The sequence below is a fragment of the Oncorhynchus nerka genome, linkage group LG19 (genome assembly GCF_034236695.1).
Source record: "Oncorhynchus nerka isolate Pitt River linkage group LG19, Oner_Uvic_2.0, whole genome shotgun sequence".
NCBI classification, from domain to species: Eukaryota; Metazoa; Chordata; class Actinopteri; order Salmoniformes; family Salmonidae; genus Oncorhynchus; species Oncorhynchus nerka.
The window spans coordinates 46,015,612-46,043,111 of NC_088414.1; the positions used below are offsets into that span (position 1 = coordinate 46,015,612).

Consider the following 27,500-nt stretch of genomic DNA (forward strand, 5'->3'; position numbering starts at 1 on the left):
TAAGATCCCCCCTCCCCTCCCCCACTACTGTGTATCTGATGAGACCAGGAAGATCCCCCCCTCCACTACTGTGTACCTGATGAGACCAGGAAGATCCCCGCCCACCCCCCACCACCACTGTGTACCTGATGAGACCAGGAAGACCAGGAAGACCCCCCCCACTACTGTGTACCTGATGAGACCAGGGAGATTCCTCCCCCACTACTGTGTACCTGATGAGACCAGGAGATTCCTCCCCCCACTACTGTGTACCTGATGAGACCATGGAGATTCCCCCCCCCACTACTGTGTACCTGATGAGACCAGGAGATTCCTCCCCCACTACTGTGTACCTGATGAGACCAGGGAGATTCCTCCCCCCCCACTACTGTGTACCTGATGAGACCAGACTCTCTATAGAACAAACATTAAGGTATGGAGGTGAGACATGGACCAGTCAACAGATTCCCCTGCTGAAACACCAGAGCATTGACTGTAGAATCCAGACTCTCTATAGAACAAACATTAAGGTATGGAGGGGAGACATGGTCCAGAAGGGGAAAAGCCTGGCTAAGGCGAGGATGGAAGGGGAAGGAAGGAAAGAGGGGAAGGACAGAGGGGAAGGAAGTGGAGGGAAGGATTGAGGGGAAGGACCGAGAGGATGGAAGGGGAGGGAAGGATAGAGGGGAAGGACAGAGAGGATGGAAAGGGAGGGAAGGATAGAGGGGAAGGACAGAGAGGAAGGACAGAGAGGATGGAAAGGGAGGGAAGGAGGGAGGGGAAGGACAGAGAGGAAGGACAGAGAGGATGGAAAGGGAGGGAAGGATAGAGGGGAAGGACAGAGAGGATGGAAAGGGAGGAAGGATAGAGGGGAAGGACAGAGAGGATGGAAAGGGAGGAAGGACAGAGAGGAAGGAAAGGGAGGAAGGAAAGGGAGGAAGGAAAGAGAGGAAGGACAGAGAGGATGGAAGTGGAGGGAAGGAAAGAGGGGAAGGACAGAGAGGAAGGAAAGGGAGGAAGGACAGAGGGGAAGGAAAGGGAGGAAGGACAGACAGGATGGAAAGGGAGGAAGGATAGAGGGGAAAGACAGAGAGGATGGAAAGGGAGGAAGGATAGAGGGGAAGGACAGAGAGGATGGAAAGGGAGGAAGGATAGAGGGGAAGGACAGAGAGGATGGAAAGGGAGGAAGGATAGAGGGGAAGGACAGAGAGGATGGAAAGGGAGGAAGGACAGAGAGGAAGGAAAGGGAGGAAGGACAGGGAGGAAGGAGAGAGGGGAAGGACAGAGAGGAAGGAAAGGGAGGAAGGACAGGGGGGAAGGAAAGGGAGGATGGAAAGTGAGGAAGGAAGTGGAGGGAAGGAAGGAAAGAGGGGAAGGACAGAGAGGAAGGAAAGGGAGGAAGGAAAGGGAGGAAGGATAGAGGGGAAGGACCGAGAGGAAGGACAGAGAGGAAGGAAAGGGAGGAAGGAAAGGGAGGAAGGATAGAGGGGAAGGACCGAGAGGAAGGACAGAGAGGATGGAAAGGGAGGGAAGGAAAGAAGGGAAGGAAGTGGAGGGAAGGATAGAGGGGAAGGACCGAGAGGATGGAAGGGGAGGGAAGGAAAGAGGGGAAGGAAAGAGGGGAAGGAAGTGGAGGGGAGGATAGAGGGGAAGAAAAGGGAGGAAGGACAGAGAGGATGGAAGTGGAGGGAAGGAAAGAGGGGAAGGACAGAGAGGAAGGAAAGGGAGGAAGGAAAGGGAGGAAGGATAGAGGGGAAGGACAGAGAGGATGGAAGGGGAGGGAAGGAAAGAGGGGAAGGACAGAAAGGAAGGAAAGGGAGGAAGGACAGAGGATGGACAGAGAGGATGGAAGTGGAGGGAAGGAAAGAGGGGAAGGACAGAGAGGAAGGAAAGGGAGGAAGGACAGAGGGGAAGGAAAGGGAGGATGGAAAGGGAGGAAGGAAGTGGAGGGAAGGAAGGAAAGAGGGGAAGGACAGAGAGGAAGGAAAGGGAGGGAAGGAAAGGGGGGAAGAAAAGGGAGGAAGGACAGAGAGGATGGAAGTGGAGGGAAGGAAAGAGGGGAAGGACAGAGAGGAAGGAAAGGGAGGAAGGAAAGGGAGGAAGGATAGAGGGGAAGGACAGAGAGGATGGAAGGGGAGGGAAGGAAAGAGGGGAAGGACAGAAAGGAAGGATAGAGGGGAAGGACAGAGAGGATGGAAGTGGAGGGAAGGACTGAGAGGATGGAAAGGGAGGGAAGGATAGAGGGGAAGGATAGAGGGGAAGGACAGAGAGGAAGGAAAGGGAGGATGGAAGTAGAGGGAAGGATAGAGGGGAAGGACAGAGAGGATGGAAAGGGAGGAAGGACAGAGAGGAAGGAAAGGGAGGAAGGAAAGGGAGGAAGGAAAGAGAGGAAGGACAGAGAGGAAGGACAGAGAGAATGGAAGTGGAGGGAAGGAAAGATGGGAAGGACAGAGAGGAAGGATAGAGGGGAAGGACAGAGAGGAAGGAAAGGGAGGGAAGGATAGAGGGGAAGGACAGAGAGGAAGGACAGAGAGGATGGAAGTGGAGGGAAGGAAAGAGGGGAAGGACAGAGAGGAAGGAAAGGGAGGAAGGAAAGGGAGGAAGGAAAGAGGGGAAGGACAGAGAGGAAGGAAAGGGAGGGAAGGAAAGGGAGGAAGGAAAGGGAGGAAGGACAGAGAGGATGGAAGTGGAGGGAAGGAAAGAGGGGAAGGACAGAGAAGAAGGAAGGGAGGGAAGGAAAGAGGGGAAGGACAGAGAGGAAGGAAAGGGAGGGAAGGATAGAGGGGAAGGACAGAGAGGAAGGATGGAAGTGGAGGGAAGGATAGAGGGGAAGGACAGAGATGAAGGACAGAGAGGAAGGAAAGGGAGGAAGGACAGAGAGGAAGGAAAGGGAGGAAGGACAGAGAGGAAGGAAAGGGAGGGAAGGATAGAGGGGAAGGACAGAGAGGAAGGAAAGGGAGGAAGATGTTCTGTAGTTGAGTGGTGGAGAAGAATAGAAGAGACAGAACGAGGGTCAGAAGAGAGGAGAGGTAGAGAGCAGAAAGAATGAAAGAAAAGTAGACTATAGGGAGAGAGGAGGAGAGGAGGTGTGGGTGAGGTGGTACTGTACCTCTGTTGTTGGTGTTTGGAGGGTCTGAGGAGGCCAGGTGGGGGTCTAAGGGGGCGGTGGTGTCTGGTGGGGTGGGGCGGGGAGGTGGGGTGGTGGATGGAGGGAGGGTGCTGGGGACGTCTGGACGGACACAGACACAAACATAAAAGGGACAGACAAAACAATGGCAAAATAAAGGAGGGAAAGGCAACAAGGTGATCATGGAAAAATGACTCTGTTACATCAGAACAAAACTGGTAAAACGCACAGAAACTATAAACATAGAAACTAGATAATATAATACATTTAAATATGTAAACATATTCAACCAAAAATATACAAATGACTAAAACATAAAACATGTAAGTAGATAAACAACATAATTAAAGACAAAACAATAATATCTAATTTCATTTAAAAAATAAACACTGTTGGGGACTGGGGACATTCACACAACACTGTTGGGGACTGGGGACATTCACACAACACTGTTGGGGACTGGGGACATTCACACAACACTGTTGGGGACTGGGGACATTCACACAACACTGTTGGGGACTGGGGACATTCACACCACACTGTTGGGGACTGGGGACATTCACACAACACTGTTGGGGGACTGGGGGGAGACTGGAGACATATGTCGGGTTGAAGACTGAGCAGAGATCGACCCGGGTGCTGGCCACCGCTGTAGTCTTTTACCATAGACTTTGATTTCAATGACATTTGACAAAAAGTGTAGTCTTTCTTCTTGAGGAAGCCTTACAGGACAAAGACTAAAATATGAAATTGTGAATATGCAGGCGGTGAAAGAACTGGGACATTTTTTTCAGCATTCAGGAATTGTGTACAGATCCTTGCCACATGGGACCGTGCATTATCATGCTGAAACATGAGGTGATGGCTGATGATAAATGACATGACAATAGGCCTCAGGATCTCATCACGGTATCTTTGTGCATTCAAATTGCCATTGCTAAAATGCAAATTGTCCATAACTTGTAGGAAGGTGGGACTGGGGTCTGACTGTATAGTTCAGCACTTCTGCTTTTGGTCTATAGTTGGCATGTAGGCTTCTTACGTATGGTTGGCACAAATCTGGATCATGGGGGAGGGGAATGGGCGGGGTATATGCAAATCAAATACTGTTGAATTTACAGCAGTTTAAAAAACTGTAGTGTTTTCGTAGACATTACTGTAGTATCTACTATGGTATTCTACAGTATACTACACAATTATATAGAAAGTACTACACATGATCGAAGGGATAGTACAGTGTACTACAGTACATAATTCTATAGTAAATACTGGAGTATTCAATAGTAAACTGTAGTATTCTATAGTAAATACTGAAGTATTCTATAGTAAATACTGAAGTATTCTATAGTAAATACTGGAGTATTCAATAGTAAACTGTAGTATTCTATAGTAAACTGTAGTATTCTATAGTAAATACTGTAGTATTCTATAGTAAATACTGAAGTATTCTATAGTAAATACTGGAGTATTCAATAGTAAATACTGAAGTATTCTATAGTAAATACTGAAGTATTCTATAGTAAATACTGAAGTATTCTATAGTAAATACTGAAGTATTCTATAGTAAATACTGGAGTATTCAATAGTAAACTGTAGTATTCTATAGTAAATACTGAAGTATTCTATAGTAAATACTGAAGTATTCTATAGTAAATACTGGAGTATTCAATAGTAAACTGTAGTATTCTATAGTAAACTGTAGTATTCTATAGTAAATACTGAAGTATTCTATAGTAAATACTGGAGTATTCAATAGTAAACTGTAGTATTCTATAGTAAATACTGTAGTATTCTATAGTAAATACTGAAGTATTCTATAGTAAATACTGAAGTATTCTATAGTAAATACTGGAGTATTCAATAGTAAATACTGAAGTATTCTATAGTAAATACTGAAGTATTCTATAGTAAATACTGGAGTATTCAATAGTAAATACTGAAGTATTCTATAGTAAATACTGAAGTATTCTATAGTAAATACTGAAGTATTCTATAGTAAATACTGGAGTATTCAATAGTAAATACTGAAGTATTCTATAGTAAATACTGAAGTATTCTATAGTAAATACTGAAGTATTCTATAGTAAATACTGGAGTATTCAATAGTAAACTGTAGAATTATATAGTAAATACTGTAGTATTCAATAGTAAATACTGGAGTATTCAATAGTAAATACTGAAGTATTCTATAGTAAATACTGAAGTATTCTATAGTAAATACTGGAGTATTCAATAGTAAACTGTAGAATTATATAGTAAATACTGAAGTATTCTATAGTAAATACTGGAGTATTCAATAGTAAACTGTAGAATTATATAGTAAATACTGTAGTATTCAATAGTAAATACTGGAGTATTCAATAGTAAATACTGAAGTATTCTATAGTAAATACTGAAGTATTCTATAGTAAATACTGGAGTATTCAATAGTAAACTGTAGTATTCAATAGTAAACTGTAGTATTCTATAGTAAACTGTAGTATTCTATAGTAAATATTGTAGTATTCTATAGTAAACTGTAGTATTCTATAGTAAATACTGAAGTATTCTATAGTAAATACTGGAGTATTCAATAGTAAACTGTAGAATTATATAGTGAGAAAGGGGCTGCCTTTTCAATGGAGGAGAAAAAAACGTTGTGAACGTGTCGAGGTTTGGCCCCTCACTGGCCAATCAGAACGTGCTCCACGGTGAAATATGTGGTATTGCATTCAATATCAACTCCGATTCCAAATGTTAGTCTGTTATAATGGTGTAACAGAACAAATAACAAAATGTAGACCTATCACATCTTTACTAAATACTTTAATTTGAACCAATTTGTAGTCCACATTGCTCTAAATAATTGCACGGCTTCAGTAGCATTCACACTGTTATAGGGGCTAGGCCTACTGTAAGATAGATTATAGCTGAGCATGGACATGCCAAACACGGGCAATAAGCAAGATTCAATTGATTAGGACAAAAAAAAAGAACAAAAAAAAGAGAATGAATAATTTGAATCAAATTCTAAACTAAACAACTTGTTTTAAATAGGTGATGTCACACTTACAGGCGTCATCATTACTCTCCCGTGGGGCAGATCATATTACAACAGCCCAGACTGCGGAGGGTTTGAAAGCACGTCTAAAACGGGACCTGCCTGGCTAAAATAACGTGGGCCTGCCTACAATGTAGAGATTAAAAGGGAATTTCGGCTTCACTGTTTTACTCTTCTCAAACCTGATGTTTTAATAACGTTTTGGTCATTAAGATTTCCTTCCAAGTGGTCTCAGGAGCCAAACCCTTTATCGACAATCTTGACTACTTCCCAATTGCATTGGGCAAGACCTTAAAAAAAAGAAGATTTAATTGAAGAGGGGAGGCTATGCTTGGTTTTAAATCAAGTACAACTAAATGGGGAAAAAACGTATATATATTTTGTTAAATATTTCTAAATACGTAGTATACAGGCACCAACAGCACATTAGGCTACTCATATTCACATGGGCAGTGTCTCATCACGGCCGAATAGGCTGAGTTTCCTCTGTCAAAATTCGTACCATAACCATCAGTGTTACTGCTAAAACACGCTTTTAGTTGGGCTTAAATGTCCCTATCAGCACTGCCTGATATTAGCATTATGGATAATGTTTTTAAGGACACACCTCAAATACTTCCACCCCACTCATCTGAAAGAGCAAGCGAACTAATATAAAAACTAATTAATTGCAGTACCTGGCGTTAGGGCTGGCGCACCCGTTTTTACCCGACGAAATTGCAAGCGAAGGACACTTGCGCCGCTTTAACGACAGCCGAAAATAGAGCCCCTGACAACGTTATTTAAAAACATTTACATTCCATTCTCAGAACGTCAAGGACACTTTCGTAACGTGCAGAGATCATTCTAAGAACGTTATTTAAAAACATAGATATTCTGTTCTCAGCGTCAACAAAACTCTCTCTATCCTCTTGTTAAGTGTTTTCAGATGTGTTGGCCTTGCCCACTAATTGGCCACACCTGACCTTAAGAGTCTAAGCCAAAAACATGGAATTTGGCTTTACTGCTATTAGCCCATAGAAATACATTGAATAACAGATAGTCCTTACTGCTATTAGCCCATAGAAACACATTGAATAACAGATATTCCTTACTGCTATTAGCCCATAGAAACGCATTGAATAACAGATAGTCCTTACTGCTATTAGCCAATAGAAACACATTGAATAACAGATATTCCTTACTGCTATTAGCCCATAGAAACGCATTGAATAACAGATAGTCCTTACTGCTATTAGCCCATAGAAACACATTGAATAACAGATAGTCCTTACTGCTATTAGCCCATAGAAATACATTGAATAACAGATAGTCCTTACTGCTATTAGCCAATAGAAACACATTGAATAGCAGATAGTCCTTACTGCTATTAGCCAATAGAAACACATTGAATAGCAGATAGTCCTTACTGCTATTAACCAATAGAAACACATTGAATAACAGATAGTCCTTACTGCTATTAGCCAATAGAAACACATTGAAAAACAGATAGTCCTTACTGCTATTAGCCCATAGAAACACATTGAATAACAGATAGTCCTTACTGCTATTAGCCCATAGAAACACATTGAATAACAGATAGTCCTTACTGCTATTAGCCCATAGAAACACATTGAATAACAGATAGTCCATACTGCTATTAGCCCATAGAAACACATTGAATAACAGATAGTCCTTACTGCTATTAGCCCATAGAAACACATTGAATAACAGATAGTCCTTACTGCTATTAGCCAATAGAAACACATTGAATAACAGACAGTCCTTACTGCTATTAGCCCATAGAAACGCATTGAATAACAGATAGTCCTGACTGCTATTAGCCAATAGAAACACATTGAATAACAGATAGTCCTTACTGCTATTAGCCAATAGAAACACATTGAATAGCAGATAGTCCTTACTGCTATTAGCCAATAGAAACACATTGAATAGCAGATAGTCCTTACTGCTATTAACCAATAGAAACACATTGAATAACAGATAGTCCTTACTGCTATTAGCCAATAGAAACACATTGAATAACAGATAGTCCTTACTGCTATTAGCCCATAGAAACACATTGAATAACAGATAGTCCTTACTGCTATTAGCCCATAGAAACACATTGAATAACAGATAGTCCTGACTGCTATTAGCCCATAGAAACACATTGAATAACAGATAGTCCTGACTGCTATTAGCCCATAGAAACACATTGAATAACAGATAGTCCTGACTGCTATTAGCCCATAGAAACACATTGAATAACAGATAGTCCTGACTGCTATTAGCCCATAGAAACGCATTGAATAACAGATAGTCCTTACTGCTATTAGCCAATAGAAACGCATTGAATAACAGATAGTCCTGACTGCTATTAACCAATAGAAACACATTGAATAACAGATAGTCCTGACTGCTATTAGCCAATAGAAACACATTGAATAACAGATAGTCCTTACTGCTATTAACCCATAGAAACGCATTGAATAACAGATAGTCCTTACTGCTATTAGCCAATAGAAACACATTGAATAACAGATAGTCCTGACTGCTATTAACCAATAGAAACACATTGAATAACAGATAGTCCTGACTGCTATTAGCCCATAGAAACACATTGAATAGCAGATAGTCCTTACTGCTATTAGCCCATAGAAACACATTGAATAACAGATAGTCCTGACTGCTATTAGCCCATAGAAACACATTGAATAACAGATAGTCCTGACTGCTATTAGCCCATAGAAACACATTGAATAACAGATAGTCCTGACTGCTATTAGCCCATAGAAACGCATTGAATAACAGATAGTCCTTACTGCTATTAGCCAATAGAAACGCATTGAATAACAGATAGTCCTGACTGCTATTAGCCAATAGAAACACATTGAATAACAGATAGTCCTGACTGCTATTAGCCCATAGAAACACATTGAATAACAGATAGTCCTGACTGCTATTAGCCAATAGAAACACATTGAATAACAGATAGTCCTTACTGCTATTAGCCCATAGAAACACATTGAATAACAGATAGTCCTGACTGCTATTAGCCCATAGAAACACATTGAATAACAGATAGTCCTGACTGCTATTAGCCCATAGAAACACATTGAATAACAGATAGTCCTGACTGCTATTAGCCCATAGAAACACATTGAATAACAGATAGTCCTGACTGCTATTAGCCCATAGAAACACATTGAATAACAGATAGTCCTGACTGCTATTAGCCCATAGAAACGCATTGAATAACAGATAGTCCTTACTGCTATTAGCCAATAGAAACGCATTGAATAACAGATAGTCCTGACTGCTATTAACCAATAGAAACACATTGAATAACAGATAGTCCTGACTGCTATTAGCCCATAGAAACACATTGAATAGCAGATAGTCCTTACTGCTATTAGCCCATAGAAACACATTGAATAACAGATAGTCCTGACTGCTATTAGCCCATAGAAACACATTGAATAACAGATAGTCCTGACTGCTATTAGCCCATAGAAACACATTGAATAACAGATAGTCCTGACTGCTATTAGCCAATAGAAACACATTGAATAACAGATAGTCCTGACTGCTATTAGCCCATAGAAACACATTGAATAACAGATAGTCCTGACTGCTATTAGCCCATAGAAACACATTGAATAACAGATAGTCCTGACTGCTATTAGCCCATAGAAACGCATTGAATAACAGATAGTCCTTACTGCTATTAGCCAATAGAAACGCATTGAATAACAGATAGTCCTGACTGCTATTAGCCAATAGAAACACATTGAATAACAGATAGTCCTGACTGCTATTAGCCCATAGAAACACATTGAATAACAGATAGTCCTGACTGCTATTAGCCAATAGAAACACATTGAATAACAGATAGTCCTGACTGCTATTAGCCCATAGAAACACATTGAATAACAGATAGTCCTGACTGCTATTAGCCCATAGAAACACATTGAATAACAGATAGTCCTGACTGCTATTAGCCCATAGAAACACATTGAATAACAGATAGTCCTGACTGCTATTAGCCCATAGAAACGCATTGAATAACAGATAGTCCTGACTGCTATTAGCCCATAGAAACACATTGAATAACAGATAGTCCTGACTGCTATTAGCCCATAGAAACACATTGAATAACAGATAGTCCTGACTGCTATTAGCCCATAGAAACACATTGAATAACAGATAGTCCTGACTGCTATTAGCCCATAGAAACACATTGAATAACAGATAGTCCTGACTGCTATTAGCCCATAGAAACACATTGAATAACAGATAGTCCTGACTGCTATTAGCCCATAGAAACACATTGAATAACAGATAGTCCTGACTGCTATTAGCCCATAGAAACACATTGAATAACAGATAGTCCTGACTGCTATTAGCCCATAGAAACACATTGAATAACAGATAGTCCTTACTGCTATTAGCCCATAGAAACGCATTGAATAACAGATAGTCCTGACTGCTATTAGCCAATAGAAACACATTGAATAACAGATAGTCCTTACTGCTATTAGCCCATAGAAACACATTGAATAACAGATAGTCCTGACTGCTATTAGCCCATAGAAACGCATTGAATAACAGATAGTCCTGACTGCTATTAGCCCATAGAAACACATTGAATAACAGATAGTCCTTACTGCTATTAGCCCATAGAAACACATTGAATAACAGATAGTCCTGACTGCTATTAGCCAATAGAAACACATTGAATAACAGATAGTCCTGACTGCTATTAACCAATAGAAACACATTGAATAACAGATAGTCCTGACTGCTATTAGCCAATAGAAACACATTGAATAACAGATAGTCCTTACTGCTATTAGCCAATAGAAACACATTGAATAACAGATAGTCCTGACTGCTATTAGCCAATAGAAACACATTGAATAACAGATAGTCCTGACTGCTATTAGCCAATAGAAACACATTGAATAACAGATAGTCCTTACTGCTATTAGCCAATAGAAACACATTGAATAACAGATAGTCCTGACTGCTATTAGCCAATAGAAACACATTGAATAACAGATAGTCCTGACTGCTATTAGCCAATAGAAACACATTGAATAACAGATAGTCCTTACTGCTATTAGCCAATAGAAACACATTGAATAACAGATAGTCCTGACTGCTATTAGCCAATAGAAACACATTGAATAACAGATAGTCCTGACTGCTATTAGCCCATAGAAACACATTGAATAACAGATAGTCCTGACTGCTATTAGCCAATAGAAACACATTGAATAACAGATAGTCCTTACTGCTATTAGCCAATAGAAACACATTGAATAACAGATAGTCCTGACTGCTATTAGCCAATAGAAACACATTGAATAACAGATAGTCCTGACTGCTATTAGCCCATAGAAACACATTGAATAACAGATAGTCCTGACTGCTATTAACCCATAGAAACACATTGAATAACAGATAGTCCTGACTGCTATTAGCCCATAGAAACGCATTGAATAACAGATAGTCCTTACTGCTATTAGCCAATAGAAACGCATTGAATAACAGATAGTCCTGACTGCTATTAGCCAATAGAAACACATTGAATAACAGATAGTCCTGACTGCTATTAGCCCATAGAAACACATTGAATAACAGATAGTCCTGACTGCTATTAGCCCATAGAAACACATTGAATAACAGATAGTCCTGACTGCTATTAGCCCATAGAAACACATTGAATAACAGATAGTCCTGACTGCTATTAGCCCATAGAAACGCATTGAATAACAGATAGTCCTTACTGCTATTAGCCAATAGAAACGCATTGAATAACAGATAGTCCTGACTGCTATTAGCCCATAGAAACACATTGAATAACAGATAGTCCTGACTGCTATTAGCCCATAGAAACACATTGAATAACAGATAGTCCTGACTGCTATTAGCCAATAGAAACACATTGAATAACAGATAGTCCTTACTGCTATTAACCCATAGAAACGCATTGAATAACAGATAGTCCTGACTGCTATTAACCAATAGAAACACATTGAATAACAGATAGTCCTGACTGCTATTAGCCCATAGAAACACATTGAATAGCAGATAGTCCTTACTGCTATTAGCCCATAGAAACACATTGAATAACAGATAGTCCTGACTGCTATTAGCCCATAGAAACACATTGAATAACAGATAGTCCTGACTGCTATTAGCCCATAGAAACACATTGAATAACAGATAGTCCTGACTGCTATTAGCCCATAGAAACGCATTGAATAACAGATAGTCCTTACTGCTATTAGCCAATAGAAACGCATTGAATAACAGATAGTCCTGACTGCTATTAGCCAATAGAAACACATTGAATAACAGATAGTCCTGACTGCTATTAGCCCATAGAAACACATTGAATAACAGATAGTCCTGACTGCTATTAGCCCATAGAAACACATTGAATAACAGATAGTCCTGACTGCTATTAGCCCATAGAAACACATTGAATAACAGATAGTCCTGACTGCTATTAGCCCATAGAAACACATTGAATAACAGATAGTCCTGACTGCTATTAGCCCATAGAAACGCATTGAATAACAGATAGTCCTGACTGCTATTAGCCCATAGAAACACATTGAATAACAGATAGTCCTGACTGCTATTAGCCCATAGAAACACATTGAATAACAGATAGTCCTGACTGCTATTAGCCCATAGAAACACATTGAATAACAGATAGTCCTGACTGCTATTAGCCCATAGAAACACATTGAATAACAGATAGTCCTGACTGCTATTAGCCCATAGAAACACATTGAATAACAGATAGTCCTGACTGCTATTAGCCCATAGAAACACATTGAATAACAGATAGTCCTGACTGCTATTAGCCCATAGAAACACATTGAATAACAGATAGTCCTGACTGCTATTAGCCCATAGAAACACATTGAATAACAGATAGTCCTTACTGCTATTAGCCCATAGAAACGCATTGAATAACAGATAGTCCTGACTGCTATTAGCCAATAGAAACACATTGAATAACAGATAGTCCTTACTGCTATTAGCCCATAGAAACACATTGAATAACAGATAGTCCTGACTGCTATTAGCCCATAGAAACGCATTGAATAACAGATAGTCTGACTGCTATTAGCCCATAGAAACACATTGAATAACAGATAGTCCTTACTGCTATTAGCCCATAGAAACACATTGAATAACAGATAGTCCTGACTGCTATTAGCCAATAGAAACACATTGAATAACAGATAGTCCTGACTGCTATTAGCCAATAGAAACACATTGAATAACAGATAGTCCTTACTGCTATTAGCCAATAGAAACACATTGAATAACAGATAGTCCTTACTGCTATTAGCCAATAGAAACACATTGAATAACAGATAGTCCTGACTGCTATTAGCCAATAGAAACACATTGAATAACAGATAGTCCTTACTGCTATTAGCCAATAGAAACACATTGAATAACAGATAGTCCTGACTGCTATTAGCCAATAGAAACACATTGAATAACAGATAGTCCTGACTGCTATTAGCCAATAGAAACACATTGAATAACAGATAGTCCTTACTGCTATTAGCCAATAGAAACACATTGAATAACAGATAGTCCTGACTGCTATTAGCCAATAGAAACACATTGAATAACAGATAGTCCTGACTGCTATTAGCCAATAGAAACACATTGAATAACAGATAGTCCTTACTGCTATTAGCCAATAGAAACACATTGAATAACAGATAGTCCTGACTGCTATTAGCCAATAGAAACACATTGAATAACAGATAGTCCTGACTGCTATTAGCCCATAGAAACACATTGAATAACAGATAGTCCTGACTGCTATTAGCCAATAGAAACACATTGAATAACAGATAGTCCTTACTGCTATTAGCCCATAGAAACACATTGAATAACAGATAGTCCTGACTGCTATTAGCCCATAGAAACACATTGAATAACAGATAGTCCTTACTGCTATTAGCCCATAGAAACACATTGAATAACAAATAGTCCTTACTGCTATTAGCCCATAGAAACACATTGAATAACAGATAGTCCTGACTGCTATTAGCCCATAGAAACACATTGAATAACAGATAGTCCTGACTGCTATTAGCCCATAGAAACGCATTGAATAACAGATAGTCCTTACTGCTATTAACCAATAGAAACGCATTGAATAACAGATAGTCCTGACTGCTATTAGCCAATAGAAACACATTGAATAACAGATAGTCCTGACTGCTATTAGCCAATAGAAACACATTGAATAACACATAGTCCTGACTGCTATTAGCCCATAGAAACACATTGAATAACAGATAGTCCTGACTGCTATTAACCCATAGAAACACATTGAATAACAGATAGTCCTGACTGCTATTAGCCCATAGAAACACATTGAATAACAGATAGTCCTGACTGCTATTAGCCCATAGAAACACATTGAATAACAGATAGTCCTGACTGCTATTAGCCAATAGAAACACATTGAATAACAGATAGTCCTGACTGCTATTAGCCCATAGAAACACATTGAATAACAGATAGTCCTGACTGCTATTAGCCCATAGAAACACATTGAATAACAGATAGTCCTGACTGCTATTAGCCCATAGAAACACATTGAATAACAGATAGTCCTGACTGCTATTAGCCCATAGAAACACATTGAATAACAGATAGTCCTGACTGCTATTAGCCCATAGAAACACATTGAATAACAGATAGTCCTGACTGCTATTAGCCCATAGAAACACATTGAATAACAGATAGTCCTGACTGCTATTAGCCCATAGAAACACATTGAATAACAGATAGTCCTGACTGCTATTAGCCCATAGAAACACATTGAATAACAGATAGTCCTGACTGCTATTAGCCCATAGAAACACATTGAATAACAGATAGTCCTGACTGCTATTAGCCCATAGAAACACATTGAATAACAGATAGTCCTTACTGCTATTAGCCCATAGAAACACATTGAATAACAGATAGTCCTGACTGCTATTAGCCCATAGAAACACATTGAATAACAGATAGTCCTGACTGCTATTAGCCCATAGAAACGCATTGAATAACAGATAGTCCTGACTGCTATTAGCCCATAGAAACACATTGAATAACAGATAGTCCTGACTGCTATATATATATATATATACATCCATTCATTTTTTTCAACTGTTACAGGGGAACGTTCAGACGAGAACAACCGACACGTTCGCGAGAGTCTCACCTTTGCACAGAGGGGTTTTAGTGTGTAGCCCAAACGTTTCAGACGCTACAGTCAGAAGTTGGCAGATCAGCTGTACTGACTTCAGACGAGTCTCCTGGACACTTGTCGCAGAGCAAAACGGAGAACACCCTTGTGTTCTTAGTCTTATATTTCTACAGAGGGGGGTCATAATAGTTTTTTAGGCTACGGATTATTATGTGTGAAGAACGAATTTCGGGATTGTCACATGGTCTGACAAACACCGCTCTGTCACCTTTCACCCCAGATGAGGAAGTGCGACACAGGTGGATTGAGAGACATCCAATGCAAAACAACAGATATCTCTCTAGCTTCAACTGACACATTTTTATGGGGATTCTTGCAATTATGCCGACCTTAGGGGGTTCAAATGTTAATTACCTACAATTTCCATTCTCCGAGCGTTAATAAAACCTCCCAGGAAAACTTTCATGGACCCAGAGTAAGACGTTCTCAGAACCGACCTGCAACCTACAAATAAACGTTCCCAGAACCGAACTGCAACCTACAAATAAACGATCTTAGAACCGAACTGCAACCTACAAATAAACGATCTTAGAACCGAACTGCAACCTACAAATAAACGATCTTAGAACCGAACTGCAACCTACAAATAAACGTTCCCAGAACAGGCTAAATTTTTCATTCGTTCCTCGAACCAAAGGGAAACCAACAACTTACATTCCAACAACTCCCAAGGAACTATTCAAAATAATCACACTACATAGGGAATAGGGTGCCATTTGGGACGCATGTGTATTGAATGTACAACCCTTATATTATCCTTGACAGTAGAGCCAGAGTTCATTCCCCTTCATCCTGCTATCTGCCATTTAAATATTAAATTAGCACAACCGTGTCATAGGTCACCTGCCAATCAGGTTTGAGAGGAACACACATCACCAGGAAGTTGAATAGTTTCTGAATCATTAATTGGCTGAAAACCAAAACAAAATGGCTGCCATGCTAAGATTTCAGTGTTACATTCCATCCATGGCCCTTCCTTTCTCATTGGAGCATAATATTAGCATATCATCTTTGCATTTAGCTGCAGCTGTCAGCCAAAGTTATGCTTAGCGAGTTAAGTTGAGCGAAGATAAAGGATTTTTCTTTTTTTACATTTGATTTATTTTACCTTTATTTAATCAGGTAGGCAAGTTCTCATTTACAACTGCAACATGGCCAACCTGTGCGACACAAACAACAACACAGAAATACACATGGAATAAACAAACATACACTCAATAACACAATAGAAAATCTATATATGTGTGTGCAAATGAGGTAAGATAAGGGAGGTAAGGCAATAAATAGGCCATGGTGGCGAAATAATTACAATTTAGCAATTAAACACTGGAGTGATGGATGTGCAGAAGATGGATGTGCAAGTAGAGATACTGGGGTGCAAAGGAGCAAAACATAAATAACAGTATGGGGATGAGGTAGTTGGATGGGCTATTTACAGATGGGCTATGTACAGGTGCAGTGATCTGTGAGCTGCTCTGACAGCTGATGCTTAAAGTTAGTGAGGGATTTTTGTAATTCGTTCCAGTCATTGGCAGCAGAGAACTGGATGGAAACGCGGCCAAAGTAGGAATTGGCTTTGGGGGTGACCAGTGAGATATACCTGCTGGACCGCGTGCTACGGGTGGGTGCTGCAATGGTGACCAGTGAGCTGAGATAATGCGGGGCTTTACCTAGCAAAGACTTATAGATGACCTGGAGCCAGTGAGTTTGGCGATGAGTATGAAGCGAGGGCCAGCCTACAAGAGCGTAGCAGTGGTGGGTAGTGTATGGGGCTTTGGTGACATAACGGATGGCAGAGTGATAGACTGCATCCAATTAGCTGAGTAGAGTGTTGGAGGAAATTTCGTAAATGACATCACCAAAGTCAAGGATCGGTAGGACATTCAGTTTTACAAGGGTATGTTTGGCAGCATGAGTGAAGGATGCGTCGTTGCGAAATAGGAAGCCGATTCTAGATTTAATTTTGGATTGGAGATGCTTAATGTGAGTCTGGAAGGAGAGTTTACAGTCTAACCAGACACCTAGGTATTTGTAGTTGTCCACATAAGTCAAAACCGTCCAGAGTAGTGATGCTGGACGGGCGGGCAGGTGCGGGCAGCGATCGATTGAAGAGCATGCATTTAGTTTTACTAGCATTTAAGAGCAGTTGGAGGACACGGAAGGAGAGTTGTATGGCATTGAAGCTCGTCTGGAGGTTAGTTAACACATTGTACAGAGAAGGGATATAGAAGTATACAGAATGGTGTCATCTGCGTAGAGGTGGATCAGAGAATCAAGAGTGACATCATTGTGGTATACAGAGAAAAGAGTCAGACCGAGAAATTGAACCCTATGGCCCCCCATAGAGACTGGCAGAGGTTCCGGACAACAGGCCCTCTGATTTGACACACTGATGAACTCTGTCTGAGAAGTAGTTGGTGAAGTAGGCGAGGCAGTTCATTCAGAGAAACCAAGGCTTTGACTTGATCTAGTCATCTCTGCTCCATTTCTCCAAGATAATCTACCCATCTCTGCTCCATTTCTCCAAGATAATCTACTCATCTCTGCTACATTTCTCCAAGATAATCTACCCATCTTTGCTCCATTTCTCCAAGATAATCTACACATCTCTGCTCCATTTCTCCAAGATAATCTACCCATCTCTGCTCCATTTGTCCAAGATAATCTACCCATCTCTGCTCAATTTCTCCAAGATAATCTACACATCTCTGCTCCATTTCTACAAGATAATCTACCCATCTCTGCTCAATTTCTCCAAGATAATCTACCCATCTCTGCTCCAGTGGACTGTTGTAAAACAAATAGACTTGATACGATGGCTGCTGGAAACATAGCTGAGGTAAAGTCTATGGAGATAAAAAAAAAAGAAAGCTAAGAAAAATACACATTAGCGCTATGCTAAACGAGATAATGACTAGGGAATAGAGAAATGCATGTAGATAAAAGCTAAAGGGAAAGATAAGAAACGTCAGTGCCACTGTATGCTAACGAGATAAGAGCCAAGGAAAATGTATTCAGGTCATTTAAATCATGAACAGAAATCATGTCCTGTAAGTCACGGCAGCAGACTGTGACCTGACGCGGAGCATAACATAACCCTGTTCTGTCAGTGTTATCGTCCCGTAATGACTCTGAGGTCATCAGAGTGCGACCAGGCCTGGGACAGGATCCTTATCAGACTATGCTACACCTCTTCTTTTCCCGAGCCTATAGAAATCTAACCTAACACAAAGACACCACTTTACCTTCCATCATTATCATTATCACCATTAACACTATGGTGCATTACCGTTTGTTTCAAAACACCTCACCAACCTGAGATAATGGATAAAGCCCATTAAAACACATTACCAGCTTTACTCTACAAAGGACCATTTTACCCTTCTATGTCCAGCTCTACCATTAACTCTTGCCCCCTTAAAATGGTGGATCACATACAGCTAAATGTCCTTTACAAATGTTTCCAATAACCAACCAAGGCTAAATGTTTCCAATAACCAACCAAGGCTAAATGTTTCCAATAACCAACCAAGGCTATAACCAACCAAGGCTAAATGTTTCCAATAACCAACCAAGGCTAAATGTTTCCAATAACCAACCAAGGCTAAATGTTTCCAATAACCAACCAAGGCTAAATGTTTCCAATTACCAACCAAGGCTAAATGTTTCCAATTACCAACCAAGGCTAAATGTATTTGACCAATGTTTCCAATAACCAACCAAGGCTAAATGTATTTGACCAATGTTTCCAATAACCAACCAAGGCTAAATGTTTCCAATAACCAACCAAGGCTAAATGTTTCCAATAACCAACCAAGGCTAAATGTTTCCAATAACCAACCAAGGCTAAATGTTTCCAATAACCAACCAAGGCTAAATGTATTTGACCAATGTGAGGCTAAATGTATTTGAATAAAGTTTCCAATAACCAACCAAGGCTAAATGTATTTGACCAATGTTTCCAATAACCAACCAAGGCTAAATGTTTCAATAACCAACCTAAATTTTCCAATAACCAACCAAGGCTAAATGTTTCCAATAACCAACCAAGGCTAAATGTTTCCAATAACCAAGGCTAAATGTTTCAATTACCAACCAAGCTAAATGTTTCCAATAACCAACCAAGGCTAAATGTTTCCAATAACCAACCAAGGCTAAATGTTTCCAATACCAACCAAGGCTAAATGTTTCAATTACCAACCAAGGCTAAATGTATTTGACCAATGTTTCCAATAACCAACCAAGGCTAAATGTATTTGACCAATGTTTCCAATAACCAACCAAGGCTAAATGTTTCCAATAACCAACCAAGGCTAAATGTTTCCAATAACCAACCAAGGCTAAATGTTTCCAATAACCAACCAAGGCTAAATGTATTTGACCAATGTTTCCAATAACCAACCAAGGCTAAATGTATTTGAATAAAGTTTCCAATTACCAACCAAGGCTAAATGTATTTTACCAATGTTTCCAATAACCAACCAAGGCTAAATGTTTCCAATAACCAACCAAGGCTAAATGTTTCCAATAGCCAACCAAGGCTAAATGTTTCCAATAACCAACCAAGGCTAAATGTTTCCAATTACCAACCAAGGCTAAATGTTTCCAATAGCCAACCAAGGCTAAATGTTTCCAATAACCAACCAAGGCTAAATGTTTCCAATAGCCAACCAAGGCTAAATGTTTCCAATAACCAACCAAGGCTAAATGTTTCCAATAACCAACCAAGGCTAAATGTTTCCAATAACCAACCAAGGCTAAATGTTTCCAATAACCAACCAAGGCTAAATGTTTCCAATTACCAACCAAGGCTAAATGTTTCCAATTACCAACCAAGGCTAAATGTATTTGACCAATGTTTCCAATAACCAACCAAGGCTAAATGTATTTGACCAATGTTTCCAATAACCAACCAAGGCTAAATGTTTCCAATAACCAACCAAGGCTAAATGTTTCAATAACAATAAATGTTTCCAATACCAACCAAGGCTAAATGTTTCCAATTACCAACCAAGGCTAAATGTTTCAATTTTAAATGTTTCAATAACCAACCAAGGCTAAATGTTTCAATAACAACCAAGGCTAAATGTTTTGAACCAATGGCTAAATGTTTCCAATAACCAACCAAGGCTAAATGTATTTGAATAAAGTTTCCAAATGTTTCCAACCAAGGCTAAATGTATTTTACCAATGTTTCCAATAACCAACCAAGGCTAAATGTTTCCAATAACCAACCAAGGCTAAATGTTTCCAATAGCCAACCAAACCAAGGCTAAATGTTTCCAATAACCAACCAAGGCTAAATGTATTTTACCAATGTTTCCAATAACCAACCAAGGCTAAATGTATTTTTACCAATGTTTCCAATAACCAACCAAGGCTAAATGTATTTTACCAATGTTTCCAATTACCAACCAAGGCTAAATGTCAATTACCTTTACCAATGTTTCCAATAACCAACCAAGGCTAAATGTTTCCAATAACCAACCAAGGCTAAATGTATTTTACCAATGTTTCCAATTACCAACCAAGGCTAAATGTTTCCAATTACCAATAACCCAAGGCTAAATGTTTCCAATTACCAACCAAGGCTAAATGTTTCCAATTACCAACCAAGGCTAAATGTTTCCAATACCAACCAAGGCTAAATGTATTTGACCAATGTTTCAATTACCAACCAAGGCTAAATGTATTTGACCAATGTTTCCAATAACCAACCAAGGCTAAATGTTTCCAATAACCAACCAAGGCTAAATGTTTCCAATAACCAACCAAGGCTAAATGTTTTGACCAATAACCAACCAAGGCTAAATGTTTCAATAACAATAATAACCAACCAAGGCTAAATGTATTTGACCAATGTTTCCAATAACCAACCAAGGCTAAATGTATTTTACCAAAGTTTCAATTACCAACCAAGGCTAAATGTATTTTACCAAAGTTTCCAATAACCAACCAAGGCTAAATGTTTCCAATTACCAACCAAGGCTAAATGTTTCCAATAACCAACCAAGGCTAAATGTCCTTTACCAAAGTTTCCAATAACCAACCAAGGCTAAATGTTTCCAATAGCCAACCAAGGCTAAATGTATTTTACCAAAGTTTCCAATAACCAACCAAGGCTAAATGTTTCTCACTTCCTTTCATCCCATTAAAGCGATTTATGAAATACGGTGTGACAGTATCACCTTGGCTTTTTACATTCATGTTCTCACTACTCTTTTTTAGAGACGAGGTACTACAGGCTTTTAATTGGCCTACCGCTGCTGTCTGGGCTGATGTACCAAATGGCACCCAATGCCCTATATAGTGCACTAGGGCCCTATGAATGTCTGGTCAAAAGTAGTGCACTAAATAGGGAATTTGGTTCTATTTGGGATGCAGACGTGGTGACATTTCAGAAACACCCTGAATCACTATTTGCAGGCTAAGTGCACGGCGTGAGGTGGGGAGGAGGGGTGAGGAGAGGAGAGGAGGAGGGGAGGAGGGGGGAGGAGGAGAGGAGGGGTGAGGAGAGGAGAGGAGGAGGGAGGAGGGGGAGGAGGAGAGGAGGGGTGAGGAGAGGAGAGGAGGAGGGAGGAGGGAGGAGGGGGAGGAGGGGAGGAGGGGAGTAGGGGAGGGGAGGTGGGGAGGAGAGGAGGGGAGGGGAGGAGAGGAGAGAATGGGGAGGGGAGGAGGGAGGGGGGAGGAGAGGAGGGGGAGGGAGGGAGGGGGAGGGGAGGAGGGAGGGAAGGGGGAGGGGAGGAGAGGAGATGAGGGGGAGGGGAGGGGAGGAGAGGAGGGGGAGGGGAGGAGAGGAGATGAAGGGGGAGGGGAGGAGGGGAGAGGAGGAGAGGGGGAGGGGAGAGGAGGAGAGGAGATGAGGGGAGGGGAGGAGGGAGAGGAGATGAGGGGGAGGGGGATAAAAAAGAAGGGGTGAATGTCGATGAGGAACCATCAAAAATGCCTTTTCCAGGAATGATTGTGGCAATAGAGGAGAGTTAAGAGGGGCGCTAAAGGAAAGAACGGTTAACGACTCTCGACAAGACCTTCTCCCTCTCTCTCCCTATCTCTGTCATTCCATTTCTCTCTCTCCACCCCCTCTCCATCTCTCACCCTCTTAGTCTCTCTCACTCTCTCCCACCCCTCACCCTCTCACCCCCTCTCCATCTCTCACCCTCTCATTCTCCCCCTCTCACTCTCTCCCACCCCCTCTCCCATCTCTCACCCTCACCCTCCATCTCTCTCTCTCTCTCTCTCTCTCCTCTCACTCTCTCTCCCACCCCACTCCATCTCTCACCCTCTTAGTCTCTCTCTGTCTCTCTCACTCTCTCCCACCCCCTCTCCATCTCTCACCCTCTCATTCTCCCTCTCACTCTCTCCACCCCCTCTCCATCTCTCACCCTCTCCATCTCTCACCCCCTCTCTCTCTCTCTCTCTCTCTCTCTCTCTCCCTCTCTCTCCCACCCCCCACTCCATCTCTCACCCTCTTAGACTCTCTCTGTCTCTCTCACTCTCTCCCACCCCCTCTCCATCTCTCACCCTCTCATTCTCTCTCTGCCGATAATGAAGTTGTCCGTTTTACGACAGCAACATCATTAAGTGCTTTGGTTACTCTTGTTATTACACCAGCCTGACAAGAGGAAAGAGAGGGGGAAGAGGAAAGAGAGGGAGAGGGGGAAGAGGAAAGAGAGGGAGAGGAGGAAGAGGAAAGAGAGGGAGAGGGGGAAGAGGAAAGAGAGGGAGAGAGAAGAGGAAAGAGAGGGAGAGAGGGGGAAGAGGAGAATGAAAGAGGGAGGAACAGGAGAGAGTGAGAAGGAGGAAAGAAGGAGGAGGAGCATTATTTTCAGACCGAGAGAGGGAATGGAGGAGGGGAAATAAGAGACAGGGAACATCATGTTTTGGTACTTTTTGAATGTTGCCGTGATTCCACAGAGGTTTTCGTTCGACCACATTGTCCCATGTTTGAACTAATCTCTGTCTGTCCTGTCAGTCTGTGTCACACAGGCTAAGGAGGATGTAATTTCGTCCTTCCTTCCTTTCTCTCTTTATTTGAGGAAGATGATGAGTCATACCATGTTGTCCATCTCCCTGCTGGGCTAACTGCGCGTGTGTGTGTGTCATGCCGTATCGTCTTTCTTCCTGCAGGGAGAACTGGTTGAGGATTTTCATGTTGGATCAGAAACATTAGAGGAAAATGGAGATGAATCATCACAGATGACATTTATCGCCATGGTCATTAGTGGGAGAGATGGGGAACGAGGGAGGTAGGGATGGAGGGATGGAGGGAACGAGGGAGGGAGGGAACGAGGGAGGAGGGAATGATGGAGGAACGAGGGAGGGAATGAGGGAGGGATGGAGCGAGGAAGGGAGGGAGGAGGAACGATGGAGGGAACGAGGGAGGAACGAGGGAGGAGGTAGGGAACGAGGGAGGGAGGGAACGATGGAGGGAACGAGGGGAGGGAGGGAGGAGGGAGGGAGGGAGGGAGGGAGGGAGGAGACTGGGAGGGAGGGAAAGAGAAGGGCATGGGATGTCTAAACTGTATCCTGATGAATATAATTAAATCACAGAAAGTGAAACCTTTAACATACATGAACTCCTTCATAATCCTCTCTCTCTGTCACTGTCTCAATTAAATACAATTAAATAAAAATCAATTCAATTGGGCTTTATTGGCATGGTAAATATTTGTTTAATTTCTCTGTTTCTCTGTTTTTCTCTCTCTCTCTCTCTCTCTCTCTCTCTGTCTCTCTCTCTCTCTCTCTCTCTCTGTCTCTCTCTCTCTCTCTCTCTCTCTGTCTCTCTCTCTCTCTCTCTCTCTCTCTCTCTCTCTCTCTCTCTCTCTCTGTCTCTCTCTCTCTCTCTCTCTCTCTCTCTCTCTCCTCTCTCTCTGTCCTCTCTCTCTCTCTCTCTCTCTCTCTCTCTCTCTCTCTCTCTCTCTCTCTCTCTCTCTCTCTCTCTCTGTCTCTCTCTCTCTCTCCTCACTCTCTCTCTCTCTCTCTCTCTCTCTCTGTCTCTCTCTCTCTCTCTCTCTCTCTCTCTCTCTCTCTCTCTCCATCTAAATCTACACCTTGTTTTATTTCTCACAATAATATTTATGTAAAGATCAAACACACTGCATATTAAACAGCTTTTTCCAAGCTCCTCTCGTCAACAATATTTCTGCATTCATCTCCCCTCCTTCCTGATTGGTTCACACAGTTTTGTTCCAACTTTTTAAATGAACTTTCCCATGGTCGTCTAATTCCTGCTCAGGGCTTTCACATCCATTCAGCGCCGAAAATAATACAAATGAATTCAACTTCAGCGAGGCATACTTATTAAGGTTTTATATTTATTTCCCTTTTCTATAGACACAGAACGGTACAACTTCCAAGAGAGACGCAGCTTCGTGACTAAAACATCACAAGGTGAAAATTATAAATAAACAATAAGATAAGAAAGTAAACGTTGAAAACATTATTTCATTTGACCTGGCTGAGTTGGTGTGTGTGTGTGTGTGTGTGTGTGTGTGTGTGTGTGTGTGTGTGTGTGTGTGTGTGTGTGTGTGTGTGTGTGTGTGTGTGTGTGTGTGTGTGTGTGCGTGTGAGTGTGTGTGTGTGTGTGTGTGTGTGTATGTGTGTGTGTGTGTGTGTATGTGTGTGTGTGTGTGTGTGTGTGTGTGTGTGTGTGTGTGTGTGTGTGTGTGTGTGTGTGTGTGTGTGTGTGTGTTGTGTGTGTGTGTGTGTGTGTGTGTGTGTGTGTGTGTGTGTGTGTGTGTGTGTGTGTGTGTGTGTGTGTGTGTGTGTGTGTGTGTGTGTGTGTATGTGTGTGTGTATGTGTGTGTGTGTGTGTGTGTGTGTGTGTGTGTGTGTGTGTGTGTGTGTGTGTGTGTGTGTGTGTATGTGTGTATGTGCGTGTGTGTGTGTGTGAATTAAAAACATTTTAAATTGTGCAACATTTAGATAGTTATCCTTTTTAAAAATAAAACTTTTATTTTTTTTACTTTATTTTGATAAAACTAAATATATTCACGTCACCAAATAATTGATTAAAACACATTGTTTTGTAATGAAGCTCCAGAGTTCCTCTGTGGAGATGGGAGAACCTTCCAGAAGGACAACCATCCAAACCTGACAGAGCTTGAGAGGATCTGCAGAGAAAGAATGGGAGAAACTCCCCAAATACAGGTGAGCCAAGTTTGTAGCGTCATACCCAAGAAGACTCGAAGCTGTAATCGCTGCCAAAAGTACTTCAACAAAGTACTGAGTACTTAAGTATGTTATATTATTTTTGTTGTTGTTGCTATTAACACATTTGCAAACATTTCTTGCTTTTGCTTTGTCATTATGGGGTATTGTGATGTCATTATGGGGTATTGTGATGTCATTATGGGGTATTGTGATGATGTCATTATGGGGTATTGTGATGTCATTATGGGGTATTGTGTGAAGATGTATGAGGAAAATAAACGATTTAATCCATTTTAGTCTTAAGGCTGTAACGTAACAAAATGGGGAAGAAGTCAAGAGGTCGGAATACTGCATCTGGTATTGAATTAGCCTCTTTCTGTCTGTCTGTCCTCTCTGTCTGTCTGTCTGTCCTCTCTGTCTGTCCTGTCTGTCTGTCCTGTCTGTCTGTCTGTCTGTATGTCTGTCTTCTGTCTGTCTGTCCTCTCTGTCTGTCTGTCTGTCTGTCTGTCTGTCTGTCTGTCTGTCTGTCTGTCTGTCTGTCTGTCTGTCTGTCTGTCTGTCTGTCTGTCTGTCTGTCTGTCTGTCTGTCCTCTCTGTCTGTCCTCTCTGTCTGTCTGTCTGTCTGTCCTCTCTGTCTGTCTGTCCTCTCTGTCTGTCTGTCTGTCTGTCTGTCTGTCTGTCTGTCTGTCTGTCTGTCTGTCTGTCTGTCTGTCTGTCTGTCTGTCTGTCTGTCTTCCTCCCCATCCTCACCCCTTGTCTTTCCTCACTCTCTAACAGAAAAGGGAGGGATGAGGAGAATAAAAAAGTAGAGGAGAAGTCAAAGTGTACTGCTCTCTATTTCTAAGAGCTATTACATCTGACGAGTGCTATCAGTGTAGAACGGGAGGAGATGAGAGGGGTATGTTTTATACCCCTTTACACCCCTATCAACCTCCCCTTTTCTCCCTCCACAGCACTCTGTTTAGTGTGTGTGTGTGTGTGTGTATGTGTATGTGTGTGTGTGTGTGTGTATGTGTATGTGTATGTGTGTGTATGTGTGTGTATGTGTATGTGTATGTGTATGTATGTGTATGTGTATGTGTGTGTGTGTGTGTATGTGTATGTGTATGTGTATGTGTATGTGTATGTGTATGTGTGTGTATGTGTATGTGTATGTGTGTGTATGTGTGTGTATGTGTGTGTGTGTGTGTGTGTGTGTGTGTGTGTGTTAGACCTTCGTAGCTGCTGAGAACACAGATAAAGATATAAACCAGGGTATTGAACTGAATACAGACCATATGTCAAACAGCTTAGTTTCCTGCAGTAAGGACTCAGCTGAACAGGTCACTGTACACATCAGGGGAGAAGGAATAATCTGGAGAGGTGGGTGGATATACAGAAAGGGGTACATGTTCGTATAACAGGAATGTGTATTAGAGATATGAGCTGCTGGGTGGTGGACGTCACTCTGTCTCTCTCTGGGGTAGTTGTCATGAAACCACTCTGTCTCTCTCTGGGGTAGTTGTCATGAAACCACTCTGTCTCTCTCTCTGGGGTAGTTGTCATGAAACCACTCTGTCTCTCTCTCTGGGGTAGTTGTCATGGAACCACTCTGTCTCTCTGGGGTAGTTGTCATGGGACTACTCTGTCTCTCTGGGGTAGTTGTCATGGGACTACTCTGTCTCTCTGGGGGAGTTGTCATGGAACCACTCTGTCTCTCTGGGGTAGTTGTCATGGAACCACTCTGTCTCTCTCTGGGGTAGTTGTCATGGAACCACTCTGTCTCTCTGGGGTAGTTGTCATGGAACCACTCTGTCTCTCTCTGGGGTAGTTGTCATGGAACCACTCTGTCTCTCTCTCTGGGGTAGTTGTCATGGAACCACTCTGTCTCTCTCTGGGGTAGTTGTCATGGAACCACTCTGTCTCTCTCTCTG

The 27,500-nt window shown here is 41.4% G+C and overlaps 1 protein-coding gene across 2 annotated transcripts in view; it reads right to left on the reverse strand.

Annotated features, from left to right (window-relative positions):
* The window catches only part of cadm2a (cell adhesion molecule 2a), a 783,895-nt gene that overhangs the window by 71,147 nt on the left and 685,248 nt on the right, over positions 1-27,500 (reverse strand). The window contains exon 8 of one of the 2 annotated variants that reach the window (XM_065004990.1): positions 3,089-3,208. The exons of the other annotated variant lie outside the window; for it this stretch is intronic. Within the exon in view, the coding sequence (XP_064861062.1) occupies positions 3,089-3,208 (120 nt within the window). The remainder of the gene's footprint in view (positions 1-3,088; positions 3,209-27,500) is intronic. 2 annotated transcript variants of the gene reach the window in all.